Source organism: Talpa occidentalis, unplaced genomic scaffold (assembly GCF_014898055.3).
Source record: "Talpa occidentalis isolate TD23 unplaced genomic scaffold, MPIMG_talOcc4v2.1 talOcc4.10, whole genome shotgun sequence".
NCBI lineage: Eukaryota > Metazoa > Chordata > Mammalia > Eulipotyphla > Talpidae > Talpa > Talpa occidentalis.
In genome coordinates, this window is record NW_023600993.1 from 26767739 (window position 1) to 26795631 (window position 27893).

At 41.5% G+C, this 27893-nt stretch overlaps 2 protein-coding genes across 8 annotated transcripts in view; one reads left to right on the forward strand and one right to left on the reverse strand.

The window, feature by feature from the left end:
* MLH1 (mutL homolog 1) overlaps window positions 1-27893 on the forward strand; it is a 69080-nt gene that overhangs the window by 20791 nt on the left and 20396 nt on the right. Inside the window, exons 1-11 of one of the 7 annotated variants that reach the window (XM_037526242.2) lie at window positions 10100-10452; window positions 12232-12322; window positions 14081-14179; window positions 15221-15294; window positions 17306-17378; window positions 18801-18892; window positions 20283-20325; window positions 20458-20546; window positions 22768-22880; window positions 25058-25151; window positions 26373-26526. In XM_037526242.2, the coding sequence (XP_037382139.1) occupies window positions 10337-10452; window positions 12232-12322; window positions 14081-14179; window positions 15221-15294; window positions 17306-17378; window positions 18801-18892; window positions 20283-20325; window positions 20458-20546; window positions 22768-22880; window positions 25058-25151; window positions 26373-26526 (1038 nt within the window). In that variant the 5' untranslated portion in view covers window positions 10100-10336. The other 6 variants (XM_037526236.2, XM_037526251.2, XM_054693071.1 and 3 more) reach the window with 6 other exon arrangements.
* EPM2AIP1 (EPM2A interacting protein 1) lies at window positions 1985-10017 on the reverse strand. Its single transcript, XM_037526259.2, has one exon. It carries the CDS (start codon window positions 9893-9895, stop codon window positions 8069-8071), a length of 1827 nt encoding a protein of 608 aa, XP_037382156.1. The 5' UTR covers window positions 9896-10017; the 3' UTR covers window positions 1985-8068.

Genomic DNA, 27893 nt, shown 5'->3' on the forward strand with positions numbered 1-27893 from the left:
CCTTGCCAATGCTTGTTATTTTTATCATTATTGTATCCCAGTCAATGTGAAGTGGTATTTCATTGTGGTTTGATTTGCATTCCTTTAATGATTAGCATATAATGATCTTTTCATGTTTGTGGGACACTTGTGTATCTCCTTTGGAGAAATGGTTATCTAATCCCATGTCCATTATTTTAGTGGGGCTATTTGTTTTGTTATTACTGTTGAGTTTGTAGGTGAACTGAACAAGTAGCTCATTGCCAGTTAGCTCCCACAAAGGGGGGAAAATGGACTTCTGGAATCAAATTACAAAAATTAGAAACAATAGAAAAAGTGATAAGCAATGCTATGAACTACTTAGCCAGTGAGCTTAGATGAAATTCCTAGATCCAAATTACCAACACTTACTTGAGAAAAGATAGACAATCTGAATAAACCCTGAAGAAGCAAAAATATTGAACTAGTAACCAAAAAAACTACCCACAAAGAAAATTCTAGGCCCAAATGGCTTCCCTACTGAATTCAACCAAACATTTAAGAAATACCTATTCTTTACAAACTCTTCCAAAAGTTAAAAGAGGAAATACAACTCACCGACAAATCCTTTGAGAAGGAAGCTACCAATACCATAAGAAACCAAACCTAGGTACAGTAAAGAATTTAACCTTACTCCAAAAAAGGGACACAATGTTATAAACATAGGCACTGGAGCAGAATAAAACTGTTTGGTGGTCAGGGATGCGCTGAGAGATGAGTCACAGAGCAGGTTTGCAAGGCAAGTCACTGCTCTTCAGTGAGCAGCCCTCTTGCTATTTGTTAAGTAATAGTGAACAAGCATGATTATTACAATGGCAGAAGCAGGGTCCAGGGGATACAAAGGGTATTCATCTTATGGGGGGCAGGACTTCAAAGGGATCAAAGGGTAATAATTTTATGGGGAACAAGGGAAGACATGTCCTGCCACATGTGCAGGGAGTACTTCCCGTGCAGGTGCATGGTATAATTTTCGAGCTACTTCCAGAACGTCTCGGACCCTGACCACACAATCAATCAATGGCTACCTAGGTGTCCCCGGTCACCTCGTGACATGGGCCATTGTCTCAAGCAGTCATGAGGGAGTGCCTTATCCAAATCTGTCACGCACACATTGGTGCACGGAGAGGCCAAGTGCACACAGTGCAGAGGCCTTAAGTGGAAAGGAGGCCACAGACCTGGGATCAGTCCAATTTCTGTAAAAGTCTGGAATGTTGTTCATTTACCTGAGTTGCAGGTTCTTTATCTGTAACATGGAACTAGCAAAGGCTCCTAGGTATGTTGTGGGGATGAAATGAGGCAATGATTATAAAAATGTCCTTAAATAAACTAGAACTTCAGAAATGACAACTACTACAGAAAAACACACTTTTAAAGAAATTACCGTATCTCCTTTTCTAATGTCTCATTGTTAACATTATGAACAGATATATTCTTTTTTTTTTAAAGATTGATTTAAGCATACAAGAATGGGGGTACAGGCTAGAGGTGCGGGGGGTGAGAGGATTTACCAGAGACAGGGTGGGGAACAGAACAGGCAGACTGACTGAAACACACTGCTGAGGGGAGCAGCGGGCGAGTTCAGGAGATGTCTGCTGTGTCATGTGGGTTGCTCCCTGGCCGGGGACCCAAACTCGTGCTGCAGAGGCTGCGGTTAGCTTCATAGGTTGCGTCTTAACCCCTTACGCCACCAGGGAGGTCCCGAACAGATAAATTCTATGGTGTTTTGTTAAGTTATATAAGCAGGTGGAGTGAAATAAGCTCAGCTATGTGTCACTATCACTGGCAACATTAAAACTGATTTCCCCCCCAAAAAAATATATATATAAATGCAGAAGCAAATTATTTTAAAGACAAAAAACTCAGTATTGAGATTAAGAAAAAGACCCAAACATTAAGGATGAGATGGGGTATAACCAGAGACAAAATCAAATGCTATTAACAATTCCATAAATTTGAAAACCTTAATGAAAAAGTGTAGGAAAATAAAAAAATTGATATTCCACATGCAAGCATAAAATAAACCGAAAAATCACCAAACTATGTAATGTAGCACCAATCCCACTCTTTTCTAAGAAATTCTTTCAAGCTCTCATATTCTTTCAGGTAATACGTGTCTTATTTAAACTGTTTCAGAATATACAGCAAAATATGAACTTAATAATTTTACTATCTAAGTAACGATATCTCAATGAATTTTAGATTCCAAAAGGATTTCTGTATCAGCGCTGAGATACTATTTCAGCTATTGTTAACCAGAACCAAAGGGCAACATTATGAAGCTTCTGGGGTCTTCCATCTGGCAAACAGATGGTTCCTTAAAAGAAATGGAGACATAGGGCAATCTGGCCATGAAAGCAACAGCAGAGTAGAAAATGCACTTGGGGCGTAGGAGTCAGGAAATAAATAACACTTATTTTGGTTCTGCATAATTCAGAACCACCTTATAGCTGCTACTTCTCTAGGACCCCATTTCTTTACCTGTAAAGGAGGTGGAATAACTGCTCTATAAACTTTGGTCAGTTCCATAAATTCTAATTTAGAAGGGTCAATGAGAATACAATGAGACAGATACAAAAATATTTATGGCAACTTTATTAATAACCACAAACTGGAAACAACCAACATTTCCATTAATAATAGAATGGATTCTTAAGTTGTGGTGCAGACACAATGGAATACTACACAGAAGTAAAGAAAGAACTGCCGCTACAAAAAAACATGGACTTAGACATAACGCTGAACAAGACATAGTAGTACATACAACTATTAGATTTACATGAAGTTGTAAAACAAACAAAAGTAAACTATGGCAACAACGGACAGAATAGTGGTTATCTGTGTGTATGAAAGGCTTAAGAGCACCTACTTACGTGCTAGAAATGTTCAATATCTTGACCTAGGTGGTAGGTTCAAAAATGTATATAAAAATCTACTGAGGTACACTTAATACTTGCACTTTAATGTTTCACCCCAATAAAAAAGAAAAAAATGTATTTTTAAAGAAATCATATAAATGGATAGATATAACCAGGAATAACTGTTAATTATTAGTGTTGTTTTCCAAATGTACCTGGAAGGATTACACTCCTCCTTCAACTTCCGTGTGGCCATGTGATTTGTTTTGGTCAATTAAAGTGCTTTGAAGGGCCTATGGGTGATTTACCACTTTTTTCCCCACTTCTCAAAATGAGTAGCCACACCCTACATGGCATCTGATTGGCCTGAATCCCAGAATGAATACAACTTAGAGCAGGCTTCAGTGAACTTTCCTCTGTAAAGGATTTTAGACTGCACCATATGCTCTCCGTCACAACTACTCAATTCTCCCACTGGATAGCAAAAGCAGCCAGATAATAAATGGGGAAGGCTGTCTGCAATAAAACCGTATTTACAGAAACAGGGTAGTTTGCTGAGAGCTGTATTTTATCAATTCCTATCTAAGGCAAAATCCCTAACCAAATTAGGGATATGGTGATTTTTGTGGTTGTTACTAGTCTGTCCTGATACAGAAATTGGCCTAGTTGGCATTCAGGAATTTGCTATTGGAGGATAGAAGACATAACTTATGCACAGGCAAATCATGTTAAGGAGTGGTGCAACTGTCCCTTGAGAGAGCCTGGAAGACAGTGTCTATTACTATACAAACAAATTAATAAGACAAGAAAACAAAAATCTTATGGTTGCTGTTGGCTGCTTTTGACAAAATGTATAGGAAGAGATTAGTTCAGAAACAGAATTCATCAATTTGCAAACAGAAATGCCAGGGAATAAGAGATTTCGCAAATTCAGGTATTTACAGGGTAGAACGAGGCCACTATTCCATTATAGAAAGACAGAAACGAGAAATCCTTAAATCCAAAGGCTGAATAAAGCTCAGTTGTGTAGTATGGATCAAATCACTGGATGAGTACCATACCTATTAAGAGCTCTAAATGAGTTAATGTGCCTAAAATTTAAAATCCAACAATAAGACTACCAATATTTGGTCTCTTAAACTGGAAGTGGCTCAAGGAAAGAGATTAAAGGTGTGGCTTTCTCATGAAGCCTCAAAGATTCAGAAATTGAGAGGCATGTGAACAAGAAATAAAGTAAACCTAAAAAGTCCAACATTGACTAGATGTCCCTTTGAGGGAATCCCTTGGGATGGTGGCGAGGACATTCTGCAAGGCAGCAACTGAATATCTAGTTACCAGAAGAGTCAAATCATTCTAAAATTTTCTTAAATTTACTTACTTTTAAATCCCAGAAGAGCCAGAATACATCTGTAAAGGAAGTATTGATAGCAAGTAAATAGTATGCCATATTCTTCTAGGGTTAATGCTTACACAAGGGAAAATGGATATCAACTCTTAAGCAGCATTATCTTTTTCTAATACCAAATGTAATTTTTTAACTACTGAACTAGTTTTAGGTCACAAAGGACTTTCCCAGTCTTTTCCATCCTGGTTCCTTTGCAAGTATGTCTTTGAAAATCAATAATAATAAAAAAAAAGACTTTTATATGAAGGAGGTAAAGACTTAATATTACATAGTAGATTTATGTGGGTATTCCTGGCTTTGTAATATACAGATTACAATTACCCAGCAAGCAGTCTGAGACAGGACCACCGTGAAGATCAAATGAAACTGTGAAAAGGTTTCAAAGACTATAAAACACTACACAAATATTTATTCATTGCAATATTTATTGAGATGCCAGGCATTGTGCTAAGCACTAGAGATAACAGCAAGCAAGGCTTATATGGGTCCTGCCCTTATAAAGCTTACAGTCTAGTAGCAATCAATAAGAAGCAACAATAAAGTGTGCTGTAAGTATATGGCTGGGAAAGAAGAGGGAGTTTGGGGAGTACACTGTAAGGGCATCTAGTCTAGAGGGCACTGATGAAGTCTTTGAGGAAATGGTATATGAACCAAGACCTTAAAAAGAAATGTGTACCATACCCTGAGAGCAATGGTGACAACAAATGAAATGACAGATAAGTCTTTTGGAACATGGAATCAGAATGAAAGAAAGGGCACCTAATGAGGGGGTTACTGTCATTTAGATAGGCTAACTCTGAGAGTAGTAATACTGGAGAACGGAGAAAAATCAGAAAGTAGACTCAACACAAAGGTTTCTGCAAGGGGATCAAGAGGGAAAAGTCATGGATAACTCAGTTTGGTACTTGAGCAATGGCAATGGAATGGTTGGTTAGTGGCAGTGCCATTGACTGAGAGAGAGAACATGAAAGGTGGTTTGGGGGCAAGACCAAGGGCACACTGTGGTACCTGTTAGACAGCAAAGTGGACTTGAATTACCCATTACATAGATGAATGAGGAAAGGTCTAGACATGAATTTGGAGTCATCTGCATACAGGTGGTAACTGAAGCCATGGAAGATGAAATCAGCTAAGGAGATGATGCATTTATGAGATTGCCTAAAACAACATTTTTAAAATGGCAAGAACACAGATATTGAGAAAGTATACCTGGATGTGGTAACTCCCTATAGGCAAAGAAACAAGTATATTAAGGACAGTGGCATCAAAGAAGTTAAGAATACTGACAAGCACTTGGTGAGCTTGGGAGAGCAGTTTGATCAACAATATGACAGACTGGGAATACAGAAGTGTTTCAAGAAAACTAGTAGTAACAGGAGATACAAAGACACAGTTCTTTAAAAACTGCTTATTTTAACTATATTCACAAATACAAGACGAATAACAACTATTTTATATAAAAAAAAACCCAAAATAAAAAACTGCCATGCAGTTACAGAATTACTTAACACAGAAAACAGTAAAATACACACTTTGAAAAACAAAACAAAACAAAACAAGACTAGTTTATAGCAAATTCTCTGTTGTTCAGAGTTGATTTAAAGTCCTTGGCTTATATGTCCCCCCACCCCATACCCCCATATGCTGCAATCTAACTTTATTATCACCTTAAGCAAAATACATACTTAACTCCACAAAATGTACAAGACTTGAATATTTGAGGAACTGGGGTTAGAAAGCAGAAGCAGCTTTCAGATCTTCCAAACATTCTTTCAATAAAGCATTTGCCACAACAGAGGATGCTCTAAGCTACTGGAAATTAATATGGGCAGATTTTTATTTCATTTGTTTATCACTGTTCTTTTTCAGATATTTAACCTTACTCCTGACCTATAGCTCAACTTGACCACTCTTGATAAATAATATATAATACTTGCTTTTCTGCCTTAAATTAACATATGTAACAGAACACAGCCTATAATCTGATGCAGAATCAGTTACTGATTTATAAAAGCTATTGTGAGCTACTGGAACCTACCAAGGCCTTTACTGCAACTTACCGGGCAACTATGAATGTTGGAATTAGTCTCCCTTACTAAGCATTATCAATTTGCCCAACTTGCCCTTCTAATTTTGCTTCTACAGGTAACCTGCCCTATTCCTCAGAATAAGGTAGTCTACATTGGGCATCTTGTGGCACTTTGGGAGTGATAATTCTTCCTGCGCCAGACTGTCCTGTGCATCAAAGGGAGGGCGGGGCATCAGGCATATGATGAGCAGAACCCCACAGTAAATACGACAAACAAAAAATACCTCTCTGTATTTCCCAACATCCTCTCAAAAGACTAAAAGGAGGGGTTAGTGACTCTAGTTGAGAACTAGACACAATTTGGGTTCCTGGGTTCTCACGGAATTTATTTTGATGGCTCAGGCATCATTTCCTTCCATATTCTTGGATGTTTAATTCTGGCTCCTTGAATTTGCTCACTTAGTGGCCATAGGATAATGTGTTATAATAGTTACACCAGGACTTTATCACAATAGTTTTCAAACTGTACTTGATAGGATCTTAATTTGGGTCCTGTTTTTAAGTTATTTTACATATTTGGCTCTGCTGTAAGATTTCCTTTTCATGTTAACAGAAGTCTGAAATTTACTGTTTAGCACAAAGCAGATGTCTCACTAGAAACATGGAATTTTTACAATCTGGGAATAAAGCTGCTTCTTGAGAGTTAAATATTTCCACTTGTACACTGTCTTAATCACAAAATATGTGGGAGTTTCAAATTCTAGAATAAATCCATTTCCAGGAGCTAACAAAATCAGTATATCATTTTAAAATAAAGAATTTCCTCTAAGCAGGAGCTCTTTACAAAGCAGTAACACCCATGCAGACAGGACAAATAGGCTGACACAGCTCACACCTCCTGACTCTAGAGTGCAAAAATCCTTTTCTCTCATTCATTTTGACAGAGTCAAACTTCTGTCTAGAGCAGAAAAAAATTACTAAGGGGCAGGTGTTACGATTCTATACTTACCGTAGTCCTTTATTAAGCAAGCTGATAAAACAGTTCCCTATGGGGAAAATTCAGGGGAAAACCCCAACAACTGGTTAGTCTGATCTCCAAATTGCAACAGGTCTCCTACACCAGTAACTTAAAAATCATCTTGCTCCCCTACTAAAATTTTACCTGGTTACTTCTTCTATTAGTAATATCATTATCACTGGGATGGTTGGGGGGAGGTGAGGAAGGAATTCTGTCAGTATTTACTTCAGACTCAGAATTTGTTTTTAAAAATTCTCATTTTGACAGTTAGACAAAAATACCTCCCCTATTTGTATGTTCTTCCTTTTCAGAAACTTCTGAACTTGCTAAACGAGTTTCTGCAATTGGCTCAAACATATACCTTGAGTTCGTAATTTCAGATTATATGCATCAGCATTTTAACACTTAGTTAAAATAAGAACTTTCTCCAGAACACCTTAAAAAGACTTCTAAATCACATGTCACTACTCAACTTCTTTAAAAACAATTCTATCACAAAAGTAAAGACGATGACTTTGTCAGTAAGTTTTAAAAAAGGTGTTCTCATGTCAGTCCCATGTTGTTTCTTGAGATGAAAAAGGAAAAAAGATCAGTCAGAAGAATCTGAATCCTGATCAATTTAGGTGAATCAACTTGGTGCTTTCCACAATCCGTATTAGTAAATTTTAAAAAATCAAACTAACTTTTGCTTTTAGAATTGGATTCTAAAAGTTTGAGTGTCTCAGCGTTGTAGATTTCAAGGGTTACGGATCAGATTCATTTCTTCCTCTCACAAGATCATCCCAATGCGGCTCTATTTCGGTTGTGGCAATCCTAAAAAGGGCGCGGAGGTGGTCATCTGTCAGTGGCTGGCTCAAAGTGTGTTGGTTTCGAGTCAAATATGAAAAAGCCTTTTCGCAGATCTGGTTACTATCAAACAAGGATGCCACCTTACAGGCAACCCCTTTGATAATTGGGTAAGAATCAGCAGACAAACCAGCATAGAACTGCCCCAAGTCTTTGTTTCTATATTCATCCCAAAGGTTAGTGTCTGCCTGAAGTTTTGTTAACTCCATCCTTACTGAAATAGGTGCATATTCAGGCTTAAAGTTAAATGGATTTGCAAAAAGTTCTAAGTCCTTTTTAATGAACCTGAGGTCCTTGAAATGTCTCTCAAATTCTTTCTGCAGGCGACAGATCACTACTTGATACCGATCGGGATCAAATACTTTCTCATCTTCTTTAAGATGCTGTGCAAGTTCATCAGCAACTTCCCGCAAGGCAGCAAAGTGTGTTAGATTTTTCTCCTCCATCTGTCTCTGAAGTAAATTCAGCTTCACTTCAAAGGCACAAATATGGTCAAAGGCAGCAGCAGCAAAGACTTTACTAACCCCCAATAATTCACTGAGTTCTCGGAGATGGTCCATAATATCCACCAAGAAGCCAAAGTCGCAAAGCCACTGCTTGTCTGTGAAATGAACTGTAGTTGCTCCTATGGAAACCAAGAATGCCTCTATTTCTTTTCTTAGGGAAAATATTAGTTTTAAAGTTTTCCCTCTTCTAAGCCAATTGTTCAGACACCGTCCATTAACCCTTTCCCCATGCTCTGACTCAGACTCCGTTAGCAAGGCCTGAAATTCGGGCCGCCTAACACCTCTGGTCTTAATCAAAACGATCCATTCAGATATGGTATTGACGATCTGATTAACGTCTACATCGTAGGAGCTCAACAGCTCCAAGTGATGAAATCCCGAATAATGGATGACATTCCAACAGTTGGGGCTTACAGCCTTTTCTCTCATGTACGAAACCAGTCCTGAGTTCTCACCAATCATCCTCAGAGTATGGGTCGTGGTTAGTCCAACCATTCGTTGCAAGCTAAGACCTGCAGTCTGCAGGGCCTCTAGGATTGCCGCCATGAGGGCACCAACACTGAAGTGATGAGTCAGGTTGATTATGGTCAGCAGCTCTTCTTGCACCTCCAAGTCCTGGCTCACGCCGCGGACAAAGACCAGGAGGTAATTCTCATAGGCCACAAAAGCCTGGTCGTCCAAGGCAAGGGAATAAGCTTTGAAGTCCTTGGCTCGGTGAAAGAGCTGACTGCGTAGATTCTTGTCAATGTTCAGGACCCTCTGCCGCGTGACCTCTGGAGATAAATCAATGCTATCCAGAACGCTGACATGATCGGGCAGTACATCTCTCAGCATCACCTCCATGCACTGGGATACAAAGTCCCCCTCACCCCAACCGCGCCCCTTCAAGGCCAGGAGCCGGGCGAGCCCGAGGCCTGCGCGAGCAGCTCTCTCCTCGGGAGTGAGCTGGGCGACCACGGGCACGTCGCCCTGCCGCAGGCGCTCCACCAGGGCCGCGCGCTCGCCCTCCGCCACATACCGCTCGTAGTGGTCGTGCTCGGCCTCGTAGTGGCGCCGGACGTCGCGCTCGCGGGTGGCCACGACCACGCGGCGACAGACCAGGCACAGGGCCCCTTCGCCCTCGGGAGGCTCCACCACCAGGTAACGCTGGGTCCATTCGGGCCGGAAAACCTCGGTTTCATCGACTTCCATTTTGCTCCTCTTGGGCGACATCCACATAGTCCCGGAGGCCACCAGAGCGACGCCGACCTCCCGGAGGCCGCAGAGAGGGAGGAGCAGGAGACGCGCCGAGCACGTCTATCGCTCTGCGCTAGATCACCCCAGCGGGGGACTCCAGCCCCCGACCACAGACCTGCGTCCCTATTGGCTGGGGATTTCGTAGTCCCTGTGGACTGAGCCAATAGAAAGCGCGAACAGTGATTTCTAGCGCGCAAGCGGGTATTCTAGTGGGTCGACGCTATTTTAGGGAGGGTCGATTTGACTGGCATTCGAGCTGCCCAATCAAGAGCTCCCTGGGTCCTAAGCGCGCCGCCGCTGGAGGGGGACGCAGGAAAGCGGAAATGGAGTAGAAAAGGGGACGTGGGCACAAAGCACTGAAGTGATTGGCTGACGGCACTTCCGGAGAGCGTCACGACGCGACCTGCGCTCCCTGGCGCCAAAATGTCTCTCGTAGCGGGAGTTATTCGGCGGCTGGATGAGACAGTGGTGAACCGCATCGCGGCGGGAGAAGTTATCCAGCGGCCGGCTAATGCAATCAAGGAGATGATTGAGAACTGGTACGGAGGGAGTCGAGCCGAGCTGTTTTAGCGGCTGCACCTTATGGGGCCGCTGCTCAGGATGGCGTGGGCACGCCTCCCTGCCCTCGGCGGAAGCGTGTTCAGCGCATGCCCATTGCGGCGGAGGGACGCTGGGTCCCGCCTTCGCCCTTTCCGGGTTCCGCGTAGTCTCGAACGCCCTCGCGAGATTTTGGTGAAATTGTTGGTAACACTAATAGAGGGCTGCACGGTGTTGTTGCAATGGTGCCGTTAACCGGGGGAAATACTTTTAGAATTGTATATGCAGAAGTTGCAAAATTTGAAATGTGTAAAAAGTTTCCGTAGGGAAAGAAAAAATCTTCCTTCATCCTTGAGATTACCATGTTATCAGTTTATTGCTTATTTCAGAAATCATCCATCCATACATTCAAGAGCACAATTCATTTTGAGTTTTATTCTAAATAAATTGGGACTTTAGGACAAGCCGGTGGGATCTTGTCTGCGGTTAAAACTTGTGACTTCCCTGCTTCCCAATTAGTGACCCCGCTTCGTGTTTTCCTGCCCTTTACTTTTGGGGGGGACACATCAGAGTTGCCTGATTCTGTGGGTTGTCCTGTGGTTTGTGAAGCTGAGAAGTGTCACACTATGTGGAAGACAAGGTTAAGAACGTGGAAAGAAAAGTGGGTGTAGACTGTAAGCCATAAGAAAGACAAAATGCTTATAATGTGGCTAAATGTTAAGTCTGATCCTTTGTGATGGAATCAACTGATGTTGATAAAATTTATACATTAAAATTTTAAAACGCCCCAGTAAAGAATGGTCGGTTTGTAAAATCATAGATAATCATTCAGGGTAATGCGACTGAAAGAACAGTTGGTCAGGAAGCACCACTGATGGAAAAGAGAATTAGAAGGTAGACAAAAGATGGAGCAGGGAACCTGAGAACTTCTTTTGATTTTACGTAGTTTGTAAAGTCTGATTTTTGTTTCTATATTGGTAGAATTAACTGACAGAAAACTTGGCCTGTTATCTTACTCTGTACCAACAAACCAAACATGAGCTCAGTGGCTTATAATTCTATAAGCAGAGATTTTTGTCTGGAGCTCAGTAATATTCTTTAATATATAAGTCAAGATGGCTAATAGAATTTCAATTCAGGGCTCCTGAGAAACTGTTACTTAATAGTTAAGTAACTTACTGACGTATTTCTGAATAAAGAATTTTTTGCTTGAGGAGTCTTTCTTTTGCAACCCCAGCCTAAATTTTCTTTAAAAAGAGCTCTTTGCTTATAGGCTGCTCTTCGTAGGTATGAAAAATTTACCGACTTCTCAAAGAGCTTTCCACATTACCACCTCTCCACATATGTTTTGTTTAAAGAAAAGAGGATACAAGAGAAAAACATTTCGAATTTTTAAATGACATTTTTATTAGGGTCCTGAGACTTTGAAAGCTGATACTGATGAAAATAGCAGGTGGTAAAATGAGTTGAGAAGAGGGTAAAAGGCATTTGCTAAAAGGATCCTACTTCTCACTTCATTCTCTTTCTTTCCTAAAGGAACAGAGGTGGTGCTTAATGTTCTGTTGGAAATGATGGTTGCCCCCTTCTGCTCCTGTCTTTCCTCTCTGCCACACAACATGTGAACTGATAAGTGGAATTACAGAATCTTTCAGACAAAAGAAAAGTACATTAATCAGTCTTGGATTTTCCTGTAATTTATTCTTATCCCTTGGCTCTTACTCAAGTATGTGTGTTAGAGTAGTTGCAGACTGATAAATTACATTTTCTGTTTCATTTTCCAGTTTAGATGCAAAATCCACAAGTATTCAAGTGGTGGTTAAAGAGGGTGGCCTGAAGTTGATTCAGATCCAAGACAATGGCACCGGGATCAGGGTGAGTAAAGCCTCCAAGGAGCAGGATGTGTGTGTGCATGATGTCATCCGGCTGCAGGAAGAGCATACCCTTTCCCTGTTCTTGAAACTCTGGGCTTTGTGGGTATGATTTTTTCACTGAAAATTGCAACACCACCAACAATAGATATTTACTGAAAACTTTTGTCTCTACTGGAAGCTGTACCAGGGAATAAGGATGTCAAGGAGCAAGTCACGGTGCTCTTTAAGGAATATTTGGGGCAGGGAAAATATTATATGCCAAAACCATGAAACAGAAGCATGCCTGACATTTTTAAGGATCAACAGGGAGGTCATTGTGTCTAGAACAGGGTGACAGCATGAAGAGTAACAGAAGTTGAGGTCTGAACTATAAGTAAGCTGTCATGACCTTGTGGACCGTGGAAGGCATGCAGATATCCAACAGGTACATGAAAAGATGTTCAAGTAATCATCGGGGGAAAGATGGTCAACTAATCATCAAAACACAATGAGCTATCACCTCATACCTATTAGAAAGAATATTATCAAAAAGGCAAGATATAGCAAATGTTGGCGAAGATGTAGAGAAAAGGGAACCCTTGTGCTCCATTAGCCCGAACGTGAATTGGTACCGCCACTGTGGAACAGTATGGAGGTTTGTCAATAAATTGAAAGTAGAATTGCCATATAAGCCAACATTTCCACTTCTGGGTATTTATTCAAGGCAAAGAAAAACACTAACTTGAAAAGATGTCTGTAATGCTGTTCATTGAAGTATTCTTTTAAACAATAATCAAGGTATGCAAACAATCTAAGTGTCCGTTGATGGGTAAATGAATAAAGAAAATGTGGCAAGTGTGTGCGCACGCGCACGTGCGCGCGCACACACACAGGAATATTGTTCAACCATAAAAAAAATGCGGTATTGCCACTTGTGACAACATGAAAGAACCTTGGGAGCATTACACTCTATGAAATAAGTCAAAGAAAGATAAATACATATGATCTCACTTGTGTGGGATCTGGAAACAAGAACAAAACAAACCAAGATCTTAGATACAGAGAACAAATTTGTGATTTCCAGAGTTGGGGATGACATGGGTGACGAGGTCAAAAGATACAAACCTATAGTTTTTATAAAAGAGTCATGGGGATGTATGATACAGCATGGTTACTATAGTGAAGAATAACTATTTTACATATTTGAAAAATGCCCAGTAAATCTTAAAAGTTCTCACAAGGAAAAAAAAAATAACTCTTTATGGTTGTGGATGATAATATGATTGACTTACTGTGGTGATCATTTCACAATATATATAAGTGCTGAATCACGTTGTATGCCTGAAATTAAAATATTTGTGTCAATTACACCTCAATAAAAATGGTTAAAAGAGTAAATTTTTGTTATATGTAATTTATTACAGTTAAATATATCTGTAGTTTTTAATAGAGGCTTTCTAATAATAACTTTTATAAAATACATGACACCAAATAAGACCATCAAGAGAGTGAGTGTAGACAAAGAACAGATACAAGCATTGGAGTCCTGGGTTACTCCACTGTCAGGGGAGAACTAGCAAATGAGACTAAGAAGTGAGATGAGTAAAAAGGACCAGGACAGTAAGGTATGCGGAATGCCATTGGAGAGTTTTTGTTAATTTAAACACTTCTATGGGGAATTTCTTCTGGGATTCAATCAAGAAAAGGGAAGTTCAAGAAGATTTGGAAAGATGAGTGATGTAGTTATTTCCTTATATTTTGATACCTTGGTATCTTCTAGAAAGAAGACCTGGACATTGTGTGTGAGCGATTTACTACAAGTAAACTGCAGTCCTTTGAAGATTTAAGTCATATTTCTACCTATGGCTTTCGGGGTGAGGTAAGCTAAAGATTAAAGAAATGTTTAAAATAACCTCCTGTGATCACATTTCTGCTTTTGTTGGTGTGTGTTTCTCAATAGAGATATAGGATATGATACTTTTTACTTGTTAAATATATGCAAATCTGAGCAAACTTAATTAAGTTCAATTTTCTAAGACAGAATGTTCTTAATATATTATAAAGCATTTTATCTCTAGAGACCTTCCAAAACATTATATGTCACTTGATGGAAGAATGCAGTACCACCTACAAAGTTTTCTTCTCAAAAGTCAAGTGAATCTGGCAAACACTAAGTCTTAAGTGCCAATATTCACAAAATATAGGGGTAAGAAGGGCCTCCCTGGTGGCACAAGGGGTTAAGATGCAACCTGTGAAGCTTTCCGCAGCTCCGGACATGAGTTCGATCCCCAGCCAGGGAGCAACCAACATGGCGCAGCAGACCTCTCCTGACTCGCCCGCTGCTCCTTTCAGCAGTGTATTTCAGTAGATCTGCCTGTTCTACTCCCCCCTCTGTCTCTGGTGAATCCGCTGACACCCTGCATCTCTGGCCTACACCCTAGTTCTTGTATGCATAAATAAAAATAAATTAAAAAAAATTTAGTGGAGGAAAGATAACCTTTAAAAAAAAAACCACACAATAGGATCTTAAATTTTTATGAAAAAATTCTGGATATCTTTTCATTCAATATATTTTGGCCTGTCATAATTATAACAGCTGCATACTATTCCATTACACATGTGCTGTAGTTTATTTAAATGGTTTCCTGTGAACACTTAGGCTCTGCTGTTTTCTTGTGTGAGATTGTTAACATATTAATCCTTTGGTGTGTTTCCATTTAGACTTTTTATATATATATATTTCCTTTGTTCTAATTTGCTACAAATTTAGTTTGATTTTTTTTTAAACATGTCATCAAAGTTGTGTTCATTATTGCCATTTGTTAATACAAAGTGGAAGAGATGATTTAAACAACCTTTCCCCTTAATGTTGTCCCAACAGCGAGTTTTACCTTTTTTTCCATTTCATTTTCCTTCTTAGGCTTTAGCCAGCATAAGCCATGTGGCTCACGTTACTATTACAACTAAAACAGTTGATGGAAAGTGTGCATACAGGTACAGTGCTATCTTCTTTTGTTTATATATTTTTATATATTTTCACCCTAAAATGTGCTTTTTAATCTCGGAGTCATCCTATCTAAACACCAGTGTTATCTCTTTTGGCCAAGGTCCTGGGTAAGTTTTCTTTCCTCCCCATGAATGAACTGCTCATCCACAGGAATCATTGTTAGGTGATAATCTTACTTTGTGGATTCTTGAAAGATAATGTAGCAAATTATAGATGCCTCAAAGGTGTCTATTACACAGAAGTATTTTAAGTAAAATAAAGCTGCTTCTCTTATTTTGCCCCTTTGCTGTTCAATGGGTATCACTCTGGGTTCATTACAGGTCTATGATTGGAGTGCTAGGGCTCACATTTCCTGAGCAGACTTGTGAACCCCCACTACATCAGATATCCATGTCTGTGCTCACCTTCCCATACATGATCTCTGGCTGGCTGTTGTCCTGGCACAGTTTTCAGAGGCTGATAAATAACCATAATAGAACAGAACAGAATTTGAGGAATAAAAATCATTTATAAGCGCTGGCCATTTTTTAGTGGGAGACAGATAGGAGTACCTAAATTATGCCCCAAAAGGATATTGGTTTTTATTAGATTGTAACTTACTAGAGGAAATAGTTTTGACCAGGACAGTCCTGCCTGTTTCTCAGTTTTCTTCAACAGAGGAACGTGTTAAATAACGAGATGGCACATTTTAGAGTCTGTAGCAGTGACTGTTGCTAGTGGGGCCGTTTGACTCTGAATGAATTATAATTGCTAGGATCGGGGTGGGGTGATAACACTTACCCTTTTCACAAAATAAGGAGACTCTGTGGAGTTTGTCTTTGTAAATAATCTGAGCATAAGTTTCCTTTCTTTGTCTCTGCGGTCATGTTATGCCCCTATTTGGACTGCTGGTGGCTCCTCTCCTATGGTAAGAGGAAATCCAGAGTCATCACTATAGCAATTAGTGTGCTCTTAGGCCACCTTTCCAACCAGTTCTCTCCAAACATATCTGGCTGCCATGTATTCTGACATTTCTGTGTTTTTGTTTGTTTTTTCCATCCTGGATGGTCTTTCCTGATCTCTCCACCTGAAACTATACCTCCCTGGAGCCCAGATAAATTGTGCTCTCCTCTGTGACACTTTCACCCACCTGTACTCCCACCCCAGGCTGACGGTTTCCCTCTCTATATCACTTAGCAGTGTCCTGCAATTTAGATAAAATCCTATTTCCTCACAGATCAAGTGCTTTCCAAGGCCTTTCTGTATCATCAGGACTTCTAAACCCAAGCAAAGAGAGGGCTGGGGTGGGGGGGGATGGAATGACCTGGTTGGTGGGTCCTCACTTGTACACTTCTGACTGCAGGACATGACCCCAAAGCAGACACCGTGTGAAACAAAAATAATGGGATTTGTTTACACAGGGAGTAAGAAAAGGGAGAAAGAAGAGTGGGAGGAAATTATTGTCCTGGCACATGTTGTACCCCAGATAACATCCACTGAGCAGAGACCAAGGTCTAAGCCAAAACCCTGCGTGGTAAGCTGGTAGCTTCTCCAGGTGCCCCTCCTTACCAGCCCAACTGTTCGAGCCTCAGCTCTGCCCCTATTTCCCATCAGCCCCGGCTCGGAGTGGAATCTAGCAAATCCCACCTTCTACCATCAAATTGGCAGTGAGCACCACCCACTGACTGTCTCAGAGGTTGTCTTCACTCTTTCTCTCACACTTCCATAAGCCCTGTACATGACAACTCTCAGGAAATGATAGCACAATTACCAGAAAAATTTTACTGATTTTATAGGCAATGGCAAAACATTGGATTTTTTTTTGTTTGATTTTTTTTTTTTTTTTTGGATTGCAATTTGAAGTATGGAATTATGGAAGTGAGGAAAAGTCTAAAGAAAAATGGTAATTGAGACAGTATGTAACATGGCTATATTTTAATCTACTATTAGTAATTTTTTTTAACCCTTTGGATAAGTATCTTTTTTGTTGATCTTAATAATCTCATATTTTCTGAGTAGAGCCAATTACTCAGATGGAAAACTGAAAGCCCCTCCTAAACCCTGTGCAGGCAATCAAGGGACCCAGATTACGGTAAGAGCAGCATATGAATTGTTGAATAAGAACTTTGTATAAATGTTGAAATGAAAAATAAAATTGCTTGTGAGTTTTCAAAGAAATATCAAAATGAATTTTTACTCATTAATAGAAGCCCCAAGATATCAGCCCCTGAGCTAGAGATTGTTTGTGGCATGGCAGCCTGCCCGACCCTTTATCTTTTGTGAGAGCCTGGGAGGTTCTTTTATTGGATGGCAGAAATCAGTGGCAGGATAATGGACATTGAAAGAACCTGAAACTGGGCCTCCCCGGTGGCGCAGCGGTTGAGCTCTGGGTTGCGAAGGTTGCGGTGCCGGTTCCATCCCCGGCTGCTCCCCGGCCACCAGAGGAGGGTCCCACATGGCGCGCAGACCTCTCCTGCCGCCCGCTGCTCCCCTCAGCAGTGTACTTCGGTCCCTCTGCCTGCTCTGCTCCCCGCTCTGGCTCTGGTGAATTCTCTCACCCTCCCGCGCTTCTGACTGTACCCAGTGCATGTATAAACAAAACAAACAAACAAACAAATAAATAAAACATGCCTCTATAAAAAAAAAAAAAAAAAAAAAAGAAAGAACCTGAAACAGTTCCAGAAGACATGAGTTAGAGTTCCAGCATTGCCATTCAACATTTGTGTATCCAGAGACAAGTTACTTAATCTCAGCTTTTCTCATCAAGTGAAACATCAAGTGGAACTCTAGGCACTTAGAGTTAGCAACCTATCAAAGCAAAGTGGAACCTTGGTTTTTGTTTGATTCACCCACTCACGGGTGTTGGTGTAGTATGATGGTGTCATGAGGAGGCAGGCCCTTGTGCTGCCTGTTTCTATGATGCCTCATTTGGTCTCTTCCCATTCTGTATCCTATAAAGCACCTCACTGTCATGTTATAGATTCCACCCTCTTCCCCTAGCCCTGGCTATTGCCTGTCTCCCTGAAGACTGACCCCTAGACTCAATGAGGCAGGCAGGAAGCAGGAATGAAGTTGTGCTAGAAAGTGCATGTGAAGAGGCACCCAGCATCGCCATTGGTTGTGATTCCTGAGAACCCCAGATGGCCTTAGAAATTATATAACTAGTTTGAAAAATGCATTTGAGTGCCATGTGATACTATAATTGCATGTTTATGTTTGCCCTATTAAATCATGTGCTATCCTGGGCAAGACTGTGCTTTGTCTTCCTATTGCCGGCATAAAGCCAAGAGCTTGACAGAGCCCTCAGGTACCAGTTTGTGAGATGAGCAAACGAATGTGGGAGGAGGGAATCATATCCTTTACTCCTTTTGCCCCTTCCCCCAACCAGTGCTTAGAGCTGTGCTGTTGGTAAATATGGTTGGATTCACTGCCGTAGCCAGCATTAGGTGAATAGCGTGGGCTCTAATTTCCATGTCCTTTCATTAATTAACAAGAAAAATCAATTTCTGTTCAGGTGGAGGACCTTTTTTACAACATATCCACGAGGAGGAAAGCTTTGAAAAATCCAAGTGAAGAGTATGGAAAAATTTTGGAAGTTGTTGGCAGGTACAGTTCAAAACCTGGGAGTGGGTCTCTGAGCTCTCTCACCAAAGGAATGTGTTCCAGTGCTTATAAATTGAGAACAGTTGCTGAGCTGGATGGAAAGCAGAATTACTAGCCTACAGATTGTTTCTGGTCAAGGTTTAGTCACCATTTTGGACTTTCATCTCCCCAGGAGAGAGCAGTTGACCACTGTGTTAAGAAGGTTCTTTGGTGACAAGCACAACTGACTGCAGCTAACTTGAACCCAAAAGAAATTTATTGGAGGCCCAGGAGTTACACAAACAGTGGAAACAGGGTGGCCAACTGCTCCTTGAGGAGGACAAGAACCCAGGATGGCTTTGGGGATTTAATGTAGTATCCCTGCTCCAGTGGTTTTCATTCTTTTCTGGCTCTGCTCAAGAGTCTGTTTCTGGGAGAGGGCTAGGGAGCCTATTTCTGGAGAGTGATGGGCATAGCTAGATCCCCCCCCCACACACATTATATGCCCAGATCTATGGGGAGATTTTTTAATTGGCAGTTAAATAAGGTATATCAAGTGGAATTGGGACGTTGTTTCCCGATGAAAAATTAGAGGCTGTTCACAGGAGGAGGAAGAAAGATAGATAAAAACAGCATTATACCCATGATAGATTTATCTGCTAGTTAAGAGGCTCCTGCCTGGACTTTCTAAGTTTGCATGTTCTAGAATTGGAACAGAGATGTATTAACTATTTTTCAATTTCTAAAGAATCAAAAGTGAAAGCAATACTGGCCCATAATAACGTGGCACAGATTTACACCAGCTTTCTTTGCTTTGCCCTGGAATTATGTAAGTCAGTGTCTGCATATTATCTCCTAAAAATAAAGATGTCCTGGTGGACTGTTTTGGTTCTAGGTTGTTGAAAGTGAATTATTGTTACTGAATATTTTGTTAGACACAATTCTTTAATTCATGTGAGGAGTAATGAGGACTCAGGTACTGGCACAGGAGCTTGGGTCAAGGAAGAAGCAAGTGAGGAGGGTGATATATTGAGGGGCTCCAAGAGAGAATAGGGTTGTTAAAGCAGGGTTCTCCAGATGCCTTGAGACAACCCACGCCTCTGGAACACTGTAAAAATGGAACTCTAGGCAAGAAAAAAGTTGTATTATGATATCGTTTAGGCTAGTTAGCAACCTATCAAAGCAAAGTGGAACCTTGGTTTTTGTTTGATTCAACCAAAATTTAACATCGATATCTCCATGCAGTCTGCTGGCTAATTGTCTTGTGGATAAAACAAGATATATGTAGGGGTGTGTGTATTCATTTAGATCACTTATGTCCATTTATTAAGCTAAAAGCTTAATACTTAAGCAACAACATATGCTTTGTGTTTACTGTTCATTTGCTTACTGTTTATTTTCTTTTCTTTGCCAGGTATTCAATACATAATTCAGGCATTAGTTTCTCAGTTAAAAAAGTAAGTTTTTGATTTATAGGGGGTGCTTATATATTATCAAAGAAAGAGGGAATTTTTATAGTTATGGAGATAAGTCATGCAGTTTCAATCATAACTGAGACAGTAAGTCCTATTTTCTGCTCTGCCCATCAGCAAGGCGAGACCGTAGCTGACGTTAGAACACTGCCCAATGCCACAACCGTGGACAACATTCGCTCCATCTTTGGAAATGCTGTTAGTCGGTATGTTGATAATCTATATTAAAAAAATATTTCAGGGCCTCCCTAGTGGCGTGGGGGTTAAAGTCTCAGTGCTATCAAGCTATCACCAGCCACTGTGACATGAGTTCAATCCCAGCCAGGGAGCTGACCCACATAGCGCAGCAGACCTCTCTTGTCTCACCCACTGCTCCCCTTAGCAGTGTATTTCAGTCGATCCGCCTATTCTGCTCTCCACTCTGCCTCTAGTGAATTCTCTCACCCCCCGCACCTCTGGCCTATACCCCAGTTCTTGTATGCATAAATAAATAAAATAAATATTAAAAAAAAATTTGCATCCCAGGTCTTGATTTATCATTTCATGACATTATTTTGGACTCTGCCAGGGTAGCACTCACTTTGAGAGTTTCCTTTAATCAAATGCGCTTCTTGCTTCAGATTTGTTAAGAGTCATTATTTCTTATAATTCCCACTTGCTGGTGCATGTTATCTCCTGGGTGCTCACTGTGAATCAGTGTGTTGTCCCTCAGTGTCAGTCTCCAGTGTCTCCTTGTCCTTATGCTTCCATTGTTATCACTTTAGGATTTCATTTATCTACTGCCATTCACTATTAATTGCTCTTCATATTCCAGAATTTTTGCGAGAAGGTAAGGAAGTAAAAAGATGATTAAGTATTTTCTGCCCTTAAATCCTTAAGACTTCCCTGTCTGGCGGCTAGCAAACAGTTTTGTGTCCCCAAGTCTTCATTGTCAAGGAAAGCATAAGAAGGGAAATTGCTTGCATTATGGATTCCTCATTGCAGTCCCCTCTGCAGGTGAAAACCACCACTTTCATGATAGATTGTTAGCTAAATCTTGGCACTTGACAAAGTCTAGAGTGCCTGTGTCATAATCGAGGGGAGAATCAAAAAGACCTTTCTATATGGCAGGCTTATTCCAGATACTGGGGATACACAGATAAGTGAAATAGCCCTGACTTCCCTTTTCCTACAAATCTTTTCTTTTTTAATGGATTTTATTATTTGTTTTCCCCACAATTCTTAAAAGTAGCAGCAAAAATCCCAGAACCAATTTTCTCCTTTGAAAGACAAATTATTCATCCTTTGAGCAAAACCTAGTTCCTATCTATAGAAGTCAAATTGCTCTAAATTACCCTTTTCTAATTAAGTGTTAGTTTTTTAACTGTGTTCTCAGAGCAGAGAGAAAGCTCTGTTGTACAGTGAAACTTTCAAGAGCTCCTTGACTAAATTTTAGACTTAGAATTAGTTGTTAGGAAATTCCTAGGGACTGTAAGAAATTAGAAGTCCCCAAGGGCAGCAGTTCCCGAAGTGTGTTTCCAGAACACTAGACTCTGGAGTCATTTCGGGAAGAAAGGGCTTGCTGGTTCATCGTGTGTGGGAAATGCAAGCCATACCCTCAGAGATTCAGAACATTATTACTGCATGAAAATCTTCCACCATCCCTTCAGTAAAGGCTTAATGACTGCCTGCTGTTGACCCAGCACTGTGCTATATGATAGGGATAGAGTCGGGAGTAAAGCAGAAATGATTCTTACCCTCAGAGGACTCACTTTAGTTGGAAAGACATGAAATAATTACTGCCATTCTTTAGTGATTGTGCTAGATGCCTCAAAGGAAGAACATAAAACACAGTAAGAATCTCTCCAAGTCAGGGATAGTCAGAGAAGGCTCTGTGGGGAAGGAATGCCTGAGACATGAGGGAAGAGGGACAATTAACCAGCTGATAATGGGTCAGGAGTAAAACTTTCCAGATTGCAGGGCCAGCACTTGGGAAGACCCACAGGCAGAAGTGAGTGCGGCTTGTGTGAGATCCTCCTTGCACAATCTCACCTCCCCTTAAAGGCACTCTGGGGAATACCAGCCAGATGGTGCTACTCAGGAGAGATGAATTCTTTGAGATTTCATCTTTGGAATTTAGTCACTGAGATACATAAAAGTTTCAGCAAAATACAATCTTACAGCGTAGACTTGGCCTTGTGTCCTAGCAGTTAGAGCAATGCTTGGCAGATAGAATAAATGCTTGAAAGCACTGACTGAATGGGTACCTGAGTGGATTGACAGGATGTAGGGTCATCCTGGACCACCTCAGCAAATCAAGTCCCAGGGGTCCTCATTTGGCCAGGTTAGTTTATGGGAGGGAGCTCTGATTTTTCCATGTGTGGTTCTTTATAATGTTTAGATTTTCCAGTGTTTTCAGAAGTCTTAAAATGTCTTTTTCCCATTTAGAGAATTGATCGAAGTTGGATGTGAGGATAAAACCCTAGCCTTCAAAATGAGTGGCTACATATCTAATGCAAACTACTCAGTGAAGAAGTGCATCTTCTTACTCTTCATCAACCGTAAGTGAAATAAAACCAAGTGGGAAAATCCAATCAGAAGGAATCTTATGGGGCCATGGAAAAATTCCTGATTTATAGCTTGAAGTACACCCAGAGAAACCTCATGACGAAGTGTGGTTTGATTAGGAAGCTTTTAAAATTTCTGGCCTAAGTCTGCTCACATGCTCATTACTCACCGACTGTTGGGGAGTCTGGGCCTGGCTTTTGAGATGGAGCCCAGGAGAGGACAGCCCAGGCCCCTGTGAGCCAGCACTTTCCTTACCTGCTGCATCAGAGCCTTTACAAGCAGAGGCAGATGTTTCTTCTCTCTGTAGATCAGGTCCACTGTTTGAAACTGCTGCAGATTCTGGAGAGGGGAGGCTTGGGTGTAGGTGCTGTAATTAAAGAAAAGAAGTGGAATGCTAAGACCCTTGAGAATTTTTTAGTAAGGAATGAATTATTTATGATACACAGAATCATATTGGAAATCAAGGAGGTGGTTAACTCAGTGAACTTGAATTTTCCTCTCTGTCTGCTGACATATTATTTACATGATTGCTACTTATTTAATAAATACTATTTTGAATTCTGCTTCTTTTTTACTTAATTGCATATTACATGGTTTTGAGATACAGTGACAGGCAACAATAATCTCAAGCACAGTGTGACTCAGTTTTCCATCCAGAAACAAGATTCATCTCGATTCATTTCTTACTGTTGTCATTATATAGGTCTTATTACCTTTATTGTTTAAAGCAGTTCATAGTTATTTTATAGTTTTGCTTGCTAGTTCTCTAATGGCCATGGTGTATTCCACCTTCCACTTATGTTGATAATCAACTATAAAGCAGTTGCTCAAAGCAATAAACAGTAAGTAAGGAAAAAGCTGGCATTTTATAAACACATTCTGTTAAGCTGGTTTATATTAGCAGGGTTTTCCTCTACTTCATTAGGGGAAATTTAAGCCTGATCTATAACAAAGCTTGCTTTAATCAAAGCTCAGAAAGTTTTTCACTTGTTTTTTTCCTAACCATGAAGAATAATTGCTATGTAACACATGTGTTGGCTGCAGAATACATAAGTAAACACCAGCGTAAGTGCCCTCTGAGTAGCCCATGTCGGTGCTTTGGTGAGCTGTTTACCACATGGACTCTGCATCAGATTCAGCTAATCTGCTCATGATGCCAAGTTCCCAGCAGCAAGGAGAGGTCAGACTGGTGGGCATACCACTCAGTTATATGCACACTGTGCAGGCTCACTCAGGAGGCAGGGACAAAGAGCAGTCCTTTGGCATGTCTGAGTCAGAAATCTCAGCAGTGTGATTCCAGATGTCCTTTTATCAAGTGCCCACACCTGACAGGCCCGCGTGGGCAGGACACGTGCTCCAGAACACAGCGACACTATGGAGAGGGCTGTGGACATTCAAAGACTAGTAGGTTCCTCATTGACAAAATCATGGCCACTCTTCTCATTGCCAAATCCTTGGCTACATTGACACAGGACAGCAGATCATCAGGAGGCCTGTATATCTGAGCACAAAGAGCTGTGTTTTCTGAAAATAGATCCTCCCTCTGATTTTTAGTTTTATCTTTCCCAGCTTTTATTGTTCTCCACCCCCTCAAACCTGCCTCATTTCCTAAATTACCTTAAACACGGCTATTTGTACTTCTGAAATGCCTGGAAGACTCATTCTTATCTTTCATGACTTAGTTTGCGTACCCCGCTGTTGGAACTCCCTGAGCAGAGTCAGTTGTGCCCCTTACCTCACCATGGAACACACACACACCTCTCTTGCGCTGCTTACAGTGCAGTTGGACTTAGTTTATTCACCTGAGTAGTCTCCTAGCATGTTGCGAATGCAATAGGTAGCCAGTCTGTATTTGCATGATGGGACTTAGTCACACTGCCCACCATTCCCAGCCAGCGCAGAGGGGTCCACCTGGGCTGACTGAGGGGAAGGAAGTGGGGAGGCAGAATGTACCACCATGTCATGCTTCTACTACTTGGGCAAGAGGAGAGAGCTCCAAACCCCTCATGAGGTGGCGGGAAGCAGCAACAGATCCCTTTCTCCCCTGGATCTGAGTGGATATCACTCCAGAGATGTTTTTCAGGTAGTTCCATGACATGATATGAATATGTATCTGTTACTTCATCTCTCAGGACGGTTTTGAGCTGGTTACTTTCCTTTTATTTTTCAGATCGTCTGGTAGAGTCAACTTCCTTAAGAAAAGCCATAGAAACAGTATATGCAGCATATTTGCCTAAAAACACACACCCATTCTTGTATCTCAGGTAATGCACCACCAAACTCCTAGCCATGGCGCACAAGGAATAGAAATTTGTTCGGCATTCCTCATTGAAAAAGATGGGCTTACCAGTGCTCTGTCAGAGTGAATCCCATATACCACTGGCCAGGGGATGTGCTGTCCCTTCTCACAGGCTAAGGGCACAGTTGTACCTTTTCCCTCATTTATTGGCTCCTGCAGCAGAGCCTCCCATGTGCCAGGCTCTGTGTTGGTGAAGCAAAGGTGAATGACATCTTACTCCCACCTTCCCCCAACCAGAGAAACCCTTCCTCCTCCAGGGTCCCTCTGGTGCCCTCTGTTGACAGAGTGTCACACTGCAAAGCTCCTTTTGGGAGCAAGCATATGAAAAGTGGATTTGGAGTTAATAGCTGAGCCAGCCTCTAAACTTTTACTTTCGTATTAAATTTTAATGACAGAAAGCTGTCTTGCATATATTCTTGTTTTGATCCTCATATAATGCTGAAAAATAGGTAGCAGACAGGTTTATGGTTACAGATGAGAAAACTAATCCAGAGACCTGCCCATGGGGCATAACTAGAAATTCTGCTAGTCTTGGAATGATATAATAGCAGCTTAAATGATGTTAGTAATGAATGTTAGTATAATGAATGTGTCAGGTACATGCAAAATTTTTTATATGAATCTAATTCCCACCATAAATTATATCCATTTTATAAGAGACTAACCTTAGGCAAAGAAAGATGGTGTAGGGCCTCCCCGGTGGCGCAGTGGTTGAGCGCTGGGTTGTGAAGTTGCCCGCAGCCTCTGCAGCGCCGGTTCGATCCCCAGCTGCTCCCCGGCCACCTGAGGAGGGTCCCACATGGCGCGCAGACCTCTCCTGCCGCCCGCTGCTCCCCTCAGCAGTGTACTTCGGTCCTGCTGCCTGCTGTGCTCCCCGCTCTGGCTCTGGTGAATTCTCTCACCCTCCCACGCTTCTGACTGTACCCAGTGCTTGTATAAATAAATAAATAAATCTTTAAAAAAAAAAAAGAATGAATTTAAAAAAAAAAAAAGAAAGATGGTGTGACTTACCCCCAAACTATGTAGCTTTTATGTAGCAGGGCCAGCATTTTAACCCACGTCACTTAGACTTGACCTTGATATTTTTGACCACTGCGTCCTTTAGCCACCATTGTATCATGAATGTGGATTTTCACCTCCACCCCCCACTATTCTGAGGTAATAGTTCCCCTTTTTTCTCTGCCAGTTTAGAAATCAGCCCTCAGAATGTGGATGTCAATGTGCACCCCACAAAGCATGAAGTTCACTTCCTGCATGAGGACAGCATTCTGGAGCGGGTGCAGCAGCACATCGAGAGCAAGCTCCTGGGCTCCAACTCCTCCCGGATGTACTTCACCCAGGTGAGGGCACTTTTCACCCAGTCATTTCTCTGCTGCCTTTGCCACCTTAAAATGTGCCACACCAGACATAACAGCCCAGATTTTTTACCTGTTGGACTTTCATGATCATTTTCTTTCAGCAACATTTTTTTCTTTGAACCTAACTGAAGGCATTGTGGTATTATCCCTACTCCATCTAGCACCTTAGATGACTTCCCAGGTAAATGAGCTGCCTGAAACATAGGCGTCCTCTTCCCTAGGCCCCTCGCCACTGGAGATGTTTAAGAAGCTTGTCCCGCCTAGGTGGGCAGGTGGAGGGTCAGAGTGCTGGGGAGGCAATAGAAAGAGCAGGGCTGTTCATGTCTCACACACCTAGTTTCCTGCTTTCACGTCTCCCTCAGTAGAAGGGAAACTGGTCATCCCCACACTGGAGGACAGTTGTAAGCAGTGGGTCAACAGCGAAAGGTAAATATCTAGCATAGGGCCTGGCACCATTCATCTTATTTCAATTACCCAGGACCCAAGTGCTTAGGATTCCAAGCTATCCCCCTTCTTAGGGGCCCCCAGTTTTCCCATTTAAAAAGAGCAGATTGGATAATAGGATCTGGTGTCCCCCTCTAGTTCTGACCTGTGACTCAGGGCAGTCCTGTATCATCAGGCCTTTATCAGAAGCACAACAGAGAAACTCCAGAAATGGAAATATTCTCCCCATGAAATTATACTGGGTCTTGCAAGCAGCAGGTGGGATTCTGGGAGGCCTGCTTCACAGAAAACCTTTTCAGTTACCAAGTGGATGAATGTTTCCCATAAAAATATTCCCCACCTGCAAAGAAGCTAGGTGGAAAATGGCACGGGCCTAAGTAGTGAGATGCAGTGCCAGTGGGGCCGCTCCACCACCCTTGAACAGAAGCATTTGGAGATTCTTGGGACAGAGAGAAAGTGAAATGTCTCAGGTTGTGCCTGGTGACCATCTGAAAGGTGTTTGTGGCAGGTGGGCATAGGGAAGTTCTGCCTGGGAATAAGCCCTCAGCCCTCTCTCTCTGGTGGGCTCGGGTGTCACCATGAGCCCATGCTATCAGAGAGGTAGTAAGTACAGATTCTGGCAGGTCCCATGGGTGAGATGAGGACGCACATGTGTACAGTGGGGTCAAGGAGTCTAGGGTGGGGAAAGCTCTGGGAGCAGCAGCTGAGCCATGGCAAGTGCCTTTTAGTTGTTGGTTGGCTTATGTCTGTTGTTCACTTAGCCTCAGTGCCCCTTTACTGCTCCTTGTGCTCTGCCTCGCTCCCCATATATTGTCGAGACACTGTTCTCGTTTTGATCCTCATACAATGCTGAAAAATAGGTAGCAGACAGGTTTATGGTTACAGATGAGAAAACTGATCCAGAG